At 32.9% G+C, this 8,686-nt stretch overlaps 1 protein-coding gene across 5 annotated transcripts in view; it reads right to left on the bottom strand.

Moving 5' to 3' along the window:
* Nucleotides 1–2,818: 2,818 nt before the first annotated feature.
* SMARCAD1 (SNF2 related chromatin remodeling ATPase with DExD box 1) overlaps nucleotides 2,819–8,686 on the bottom strand; it is an 80,581-nt gene continuing 74,713 nt past the window's right edge. For all 5 annotated transcript variants that reach the window (XM_081160296.1, XM_081160297.1, XM_081160295.1 and 2 more), the window contains 2 exons: nucleotides 8,447–8,556; nucleotides 2,819–3,239 (listed from right to left, as the gene is read on the bottom strand). In XM_081160296.1, coding sequence (XP_081016422.1) covers nucleotides 3,178–3,239; nucleotides 8,447–8,556 — 172 coding nt within the window. In that variant the 3' untranslated portion in view covers nucleotides 2,819–3,177. The remainder of the gene's footprint in view (nucleotides 3,240–8,446; nucleotides 8,557–8,686) is intronic.

Genomic DNA, 8,686 nt, shown 5'->3' with positions numbered 1-8,686 from the left:
GAAAACAAGAAGTGCAAGTATAACGAGATCGTTGAAATAGAAGTCTGTAAATAACTATATTTGACGATTGTCCCTAACCCTTTTTAACCATATATTATTGGAACATCAAATTTGAGTTCAATTTACATGTTAATATTAATATTGGATTACCTAATTTCAATATGCCATGTTCTATAAAAACAAAATAATGAAATAGATGGTTTTACACTTGAAATACAGGGGAGCAGAAGGAAAACATAGTTGAGCAGCCAGAAAATGGAAAAAGAAAGCCTAGCTAAATATAATCTTAAGGTGCTTCCTTCCCTCCCAACAATGTCCCATGAAATGGGGGGAAAATGTTAAGTACTTTATATATTAAGGATTACACATAAAAATAAAATGTATTTTCTTATAGTGGCTGTCAATAAATAATAATAGGTTATAAGTGAATCTCACTACAAAGTATTCATGTCATCAAGGCAGTCTAAAGAAAGTGTATTTCACAAAATAGATTTAAATAATACTCTAGATAACGCAGGTAGTAACTTTTCCTCCCTCTTATGCATGTTCATTTTCCTGCATGTAATTCCCCTCTGACAAGCTTTAATAAAAAAAAAAAAATTTAGTAAAATACAATGCTTATCTAAAATTATGAAAATTCAAAATAAGATGATCAGTCCCACTTATTTACACAAATCAACACAAATATGCAGTCAATTCAAATAATGCAGTCACAGCAGGTTTCACAAGGAAGTGTTTCATTTCAATCACAGCATCACCTTAACCTTCTGGTCTTTTGTTGCTGGAGGACAATACATTCCATTATCCATCCTGTACCCAAATTAAATGTCTCCTCACTGAGAAACTGAGCAAGAGAGAACATGAGTGAACCAGAACAGAAACTGAATTGCCTATTATAATCAGAAGAAAACCCAATACATTTTGGGAAGAGTTAAAAAAATCAATTTCTTAATTTCATGGACCGTTTAAGGGTCCTGCTTAAGGTCACACAAATGGAAACCAAATCTCCTGACACGCCTATCTAACCACCATACAGTAACACCAACAACTAGGAACAATATTATGTATTAAGTATCTGCTGGCATAAAGTTAAGTCTATGGGGTCAGGAATAGAGTTATGAAAACACATAAGGTATGTCTTCTATCTCTGTGTGACTTAACACTAAAAAAGGAAAAGTTGCTTCTGTTGGTCAAGATATTACTCTTAACCATGGACTCCTATGCCCTCTTTATTAATGGATTATATTTACTGACATCAGCTCAATGAAGGGACTAACGAGAATAGATGCTAAGTAATAAACTCCAGTTTGAGGAACAGACAATATAAAGTACATAATATGATCTCATTTGTGCTATTTTTTATTTTTAAGGGTAAAGGGAAAGAGGGTTAAAAACTATTAAAAAGGGTGTGAAAATACAACTTAAGATCACAAATATTTTTATTAAGCCCAAGACATAATAAAGCATTACAGGGAGAACCCAACTACATTTCATTAAAGATAAAAATATGGATTTAACAACAACAAAATAGCCTATCACTGAAGATACATTAATACAGAAAAGTTATGAGAAATCCACTGTAAGATTTTAAAAGGTAATAATCTCAAAAATTTGACATAGTAATTTGGGTACTGCGATGCAGGAGGTAGTAATAATATTTGCAGATTCCTTTTAGCCCCCATTATACTAAAATAAATGGAATATGTTCAATACACCATCAAGGTTGGGTATATCTACTGAGTCAAGAGTTTCCGGAGTCCATAATATCTGAAGGATCACTATAAGAGTGAGTTTCATTAGCCTCTTAACTCCAGAGGACTTTATTACCTTAGCATCTTAGCAAGTCAGGATACCTGGAAAGTATAATCTCCAATAATTAACAAATTTTTGATTTATAAATAACTTTATTTATAATGGTATTTACATAAAAACAAAACACATGAAACTCACAAGTTATACAAAGAAACTGATGTGTAATAAAAACAGCAATATAGACTGACAGGCAAAAATTTAAAGAAAGACTTAATAAAGAGTTAAATATCAAGTAGACAACTTTACTTCTAAATTTCACTTTGTCACCCACACTGAATTGGAATTGAACAATGGCTCTCTCTTCAGGAGGTCCTGTACCGGAATTTCTGGAAACTGGTAAATCATATTTTGATAAGAATGTAAAATTAATGACCTATTTCCATGCAGTACCTAATGCTTCCTTAATATGAAGTCACATTCAGTCTGCTTTGAAGTGAAATAGCCTGTTAATCTGTGCCACCAGGCTAGACAAAAATGTCACCAACATTTTGCTGATGGGTGGAGATGTGGCAGAATGAACTACTATTTAAAGAGTAAAGAGAATTGGAGTAGAAGTGACTGGGCAACAGTTTCAAGAGAAGCAAAAGCCAGGAAAGGGGAAATCAATGAAAACATGCACAACAATAGGCAGGGTAATATGCACAATTAGTGCAGTTGGGAAATGAACAGAAGGAATTAATTAATCCATGGAGCAAGGAAAGGGCTTCTTTAGTTACTACTCACTGGAAAACAACTTAGTGCCTAGCCAAACAAATGTGTTTTAACAGAAGTACTTGGAAGGACCTGGGGATGTTAGTATATGGAATGCCACATTTAAATTCAGGTTGAGTTCTTGTTGACAGTGGTGAACATCTGCTTCAAATAGCAATAAAATGAAAGTTATATAATCTATACAGCTGCATTCTTTAAACTAACGTAACAAAAAGAACTTCAAATGAGACAAGCAAAAACAAGACATAAGCATTGTCAAATAAGGCACATGTAAAAATCTACACACATTATCCAGTGAAAGACAATATATATATATTTGGAGGTAGAAATAATTACAAAAATACTGACATTTCTAAAGCGTTAGCATATTTGTTACAAACAATCACCAACTAATCCCCATTCAGAAAACTGTTTTGTAAAATGATTATTCAACATCTTTAGGACTACATATTTGTGGCTTTTATTGAAATTTCATATATGAGCATCGGGAGAATTCAGTTAGTGGCAAAAAAGTTGTCCATACTATGAGAAATGTAATATGGAAATTATAAAAAGTTACAAATGTTCATAAACCCCATGGTCATCATAATGTAAATGTCCTTGAGTGCACCAAGTTGATATTTCCTCATCAATCAGGAATTCACAATTCTTATTTCAGAGGCCCATTGATGTTTTTAGTAATGTGGCTATGTCTGCTGGCATGCTCCCTTCGTCTCCTGTAGGTCAAAAAGTGGCATTAAAAATTTAATAAAAATACTTTATAAAATATATTCTTTCTCTCCAATTTTCTCTACTTTGGTGAATTACTAATCATCTTTCAAGTCCCAGTTTGCTTCAGTGTCATTTCCTGTTAAAAGCCTTTCTAAATTCCTCTGTGTATTAAGGCTACTTCCTCTGTGCTCATGCTCATATTGACAGAACAGCATCTATAGGCTATGTTTCTGATTTGACATAGACTTCTAGATACACAAATAGATAGTTTGGGTCAGATCCTATTCGAATCCACACAGTATTTGCTCCTCAAGTTTGCTAAGTGAAAATGTTTATATAATGAACTAAATAGTGAAAACAAAAACAAAGCTCCCAAATCCCAATCAAACAGAAATCATTTCATCTACACCCTTATTTTGAGTCACTAACTTAGACTTAACTGACACATCAAAACAAAATTTGAACATAGCATAACAGTCAGGATTAAAGTGCCCACTGTGAATTACCATTTCCCAATGTTTGTCTCATGTTTCAATTAAATGGAACCCCCAGCATCTAGACACTTATCCAGGAATTATTCAGGATTTTCTAAGATGTGAAAACATCTGTGTCAGGGTAGCATAGAATCTAGTCATCCTTGACTAATTCTGTTAATCACTCAGACTGTTTTTAGATGAAGTGATGCATTAGTTTACAATAACAAGGATACAACTAGCAATTCATAAATATTTGTACATTTGTAGCTACGAATAATTTTATAAATTATAAATGGCTAAAGTGTAGCAAAATTAATCACTTCTCTCTCTCACTCCCCCCCACTGTAATCTAAAATTATGAGAGTGCTTTTATCTATTCTTCTCCTTTCAGTAAAAATCATATGTACAGGAACCCAAACTATTGCATTAAACTCTCAGGAGATTCACTGACATCTCTGCCTCCAAACTCATCCACAGATTTGAAAATAGCCTATAAAATCTTAATTGATACTTGTCCTAAATTAACTGACACCACCAATGACTGAACAAATTCAGAATACAATAAGACAACAATACAAATTTACATGACAACAAGACTCTCCAAAATTCAGTATTACTAGGAATGCAGCAAGAAGAGGAGAAAAGGAAAGGGTAAAGAGACTCTTCTAAATTCAAAGATATTAAAGAACTAATAATAAAATGCAATGTGTGAATCTTGAAACTGGGAAAAATCTAGATATGAACAATATATGATAATACTTGAAAATTAGTATTAATTTTCTTAGATGTAATAATGGTCATTATGGCAACTTAGAGAAATATGCTGAAATATTCAGAATACAGTGTCATTCCTAATACTGACATTAAAATGGTTCATTGAAAAAAAAGTCGAGCATCTATACTGGAGGAGACAGACACTGGTGTCCTTGTGGCAGGATGCTGAACTGTGATGGCCAAGGTATTTATGCATTACCTCGATTTAACAAGCTTCGTATTTATCAGACAAAATTTCCAGTCCATATGTCATATGTGAAGATTAACACCCTGTTAATTTTAAAATGCTGTTAACCAAGATTTGCTTATAATTAAATTAACAGGTTATTTTTTTGTTATTAATTCAGTTATTTTAAACAAATTTTAGTGAATAGGCCATAAGTTGGAAAGAATACTGTAGTAATTTCACCAACATCAATAAATATTACATTTCTACAACTATATTCTACATATTTAAATACAAGAGTCACCACTTGCAATGTTCGGCAAATGATTAGCACGTGATCACACCTCATCACATCGCACTTGGTAATTGGTTCTGTTGTCATGTGGTGTGACTTTCTGTAGCAGTTTTAATGGGTGCCAGCTGATGTTCTGACATGTGCTAAACTATGCTAAGCTACAGCCTAGCCGTGTGCATTTGTTTACTCGAGGTGACTGGTGAATGCACGCATTTAAAATTCAGTATAAATTGAAAATTACTGAAGTATGTAGAGAAAACTTTTCTGTGAAATTAAACTTTTCATACATACTTAATTTTAATTACACAAACATGTCTACATAAGTAAAAACAGGGAAACTAACTAATTTGTCAAATTTTTAACATACGCATTTGGAAAAGCAACTAACCGACTTTTGGCTTTAATGGCCACCTCCTAGTCCAAATTATTCTGTTATATCAAGGTTTTACTGTACAACTGTCAAATCATTGTGCTTTTCTTCACAGCATGCTTTCAACATTTTTGGATGAAAATTTCCATAATAGAATTTACAAAGGTAGATAATTTATTAATGTACTCATATTAAGGGAGATTAAAGAAAAAAACCGCAAACATCCAAAAGCACAATTCTTACTCCAAAGCAATGGCTCTCTGATGTTAGCATGTATCAGAAACACCAACCAGGCTGAGTCTCACCCCCAGTTTCTGACTGAGTAGGGATGGAGCTGGGCTTGGGAATTTACATTTCAAATTGGCAATTTCCCAGCTGATGATGCTGCTACTGGTCCAAGGACTGTACTTTGAGAACCACTAAGCTCTAGAAACACAAAAACTGACAAGCATATCTCAGAGCAATCATAGTCTTTAATCTTTCAGTTTCGTGGAAAAGGGGCATATACATAACACAGAGCACATACATGATCAGTTACAAATATACCCTTTGTTTACAGAAGAAAAGGACCTCACTGTGAGAGATGAAAAGAAGGGTATACATGCACTTTCATCAGGTCAGTGTGAAATTATTTAAATGAAACCAGGGGCGAAGCTGAAGACAAAATCATCATATGTAGTTAAGAGATTAAATAAAAGACAGTATTGTACCCTTATTCTACACAATAAACACTTATTGGGAATAACTGATATATAAATAGCTTTAGTAAGATAAAGGAGGGGAATTTCCTACAGAATTGAAGAGTGATAACGGGAAAATTCTTCATAACTAAACATCTTAAAACTTATGGCCTGAGAACATAGTTGAAATAACTGGTTATTTTTTTTAATGTTTCTATTTTTCTATTATTTTACTTAACAAATTGCTATTTAACAGACATACTAGACATGAAAATAATAGATAAAATTTTAGGCTAAACAAATTTATAAAAATGCAAATAATTTACATGAATTCTGATTGGAAATGACTGAACATGTATATTATCCGTTCTCATCTGAAACACCATTAAACGCCATGAGGAAAAAAGTGGGGGCATTAAACAAAAGAGAAAGAACATAAGAAAAAGACAACAGTGGAGAGAGAGCTGTCAACAAATTTTATAAGATAAAAAGCAGACAGAAGAATGAAAACTGACTTCAGCAGAATTGACAAAGTGAATCCTTAGGTGTTAGCAGGTGGAAATAAAACGCAAGTCTACTGTACTTCATGCTCATCCCCCCCACCCCCCACCCAAGTTTGGAACAAGAAGGAAATGGGTGCTCCTGAAAGGTGGAGAACATATGGGGCAAAAAACATTAAAGAGGTAGGAAATCTATACCTTCCCAACAGAGCCAGCATTTACCTCAGATGTACAAAAGAAAAATTTGAATCAAAGGACGCTGGAAATGGGGACAGTAGAGGACAGGGAAGCTGCAGTGGGAATAGGAAAATTAACTATATGAATATGACCACAACCCTCCCTCCCTCAACTTCCCCTGAGCTCTGAGAATGCAGTCAGTAGGCTTATACTACCTACCTCTCCTCCCATCCTCACTTCACAAGATACTGGAGAATATCATTCTGGGGAAATAAGCTAGCCCATGAGAAATGACCTCTTGTCATAAAGATAGTTAAAGACAGTTGGGACTCTGACAATCAAACAGCTGAGTCCTCGATTAATTAACTATGATGTTCAATTTAAAGACTTATTGTTAGGATAAAATCTATGTATCTGGATTACAGGCTAGCATTGCTAAGAGAATTTAATTAGGTATTTAATTGCTTTACCAAATTATGAAAGGGTGGCTAATAAAATAATCAGGAAAAAACACTATCCAGTGGAATCTGCCTTATGTGTTCATTCTCACTTTTGATGGATAATCTGAAATTGGCAAGTTGCCACCTCCACATAAAGCCTAGTAATTACTGTTAATTGTTTAAGTTATGATCATCCTACTCACCCACAGCCTTAAAGGTCTAACTCAGTTGCCTCTTACTCAGTCAAACTTTCTCTAATGCCCACCTCCCCAACCTGGCACAGCACCTTTAAAAAAATGCTTTACAGGAAGGAAATGTACTAATTTCATCATATACCTTTCTCTCTCTGGAGACATTAAAATGCATTTATATTTTTATAGTATACAGTGCCTAACAAAATTCTGAGACACAGTAAATATCCAACAGAAGTTTGCTGAATTGAAATGAACCATTATCAATATTAGGAATATCCTTATTAATAAGAATAATGATAAAACTGTCTATTTTCAATTAAACTTTACATTAAATAAGAAAAGCAAATGCAGAAGACTAGATGATACCTTCTACAAAAAGGAGAAAGACTACATATACTTACTGCTATTTGCATAAAATAACTGGTAGTACTCTAAAAAAAACGCTAGCGTGTCACCTTTACCGGGAAGCGGGTGATAGGGTAGGAGGCTTTTGTTTGCTCTTTTACATATCTTGAATTTTGAACTATGTTGAACTATGTGAATGTGTATCTTTTCATATATATATATATATATGAAAAAAAAAAATATATATATATACATATTTAGTTTTTAAACTTATTACTTTAAAAATTATCCTTTTCAAAAAGGTGGAATGAGAAGGTTCTCTTATTTTGAGTTTTTTTCCTAGAGCCAGCTACTTCGATCTGAAATTAATTTTTTGAAAAAATGCATTTTATTGTATTCAGTGCAATAAATATTTGCTAGTCAAATAAAATTAATGTAAGTTAATATTATGCCATAAATTTTTTATCTTTTGATTCATAAATATTACTTAAGTAGTAAGTAAATCATAAAATTATAGATAAAATTATAGATCCAATTTTATTTCTGGAATGTTCTGGTGTTAGAGATAAGGGATGGAATAGACAGAATTTTCCAAAATCAAAGTGTTTCTTTACATCACTTCTGGCAAAATGATCTTAGTTATTGTAGAACTTCTGAAATGAGTATGTTTGTCTTCTCCCATGCCACCCCTAAATTGTATGACAGTTAAGGACAAAGACTATCTTTGTTATCCCCTTGGTATTGCTAATTTGTTGTACTTCCATATGATGAAGTTTCTGCTTATAAACAACTTACCTTCATCTACTGTGGTCATATCCTGCTCTAGTTTCAATTTCTGTTGGTTAATTTTTAGCATGGATTCTTCAATCGTCCCTTGGCTTATTAATTTTATAACAAGTACTTCTCTAAAAAAATAAAAGATATGTCCATTGGTTACTAAATATAAAATTACTTGGGTACATATGAACTATATAAATCATCTTAGAGTTCTATAAGAATATTTTGAATACTGTGTAACAAATATATCCATAAATC

The sequence above is a fragment of the Miniopterus schreibersii genome (assembly GCF_964146895.1).
Source record: "Miniopterus schreibersii genome assembly, chromosome: 1".
Lineage (NCBI taxonomy): Eukaryota > Metazoa > Chordata > Mammalia > Chiroptera > Miniopteridae > Miniopterus > Miniopterus schreibersii.
This window is presented reverse-complemented; position numbering and strand designations above follow the sequence as displayed.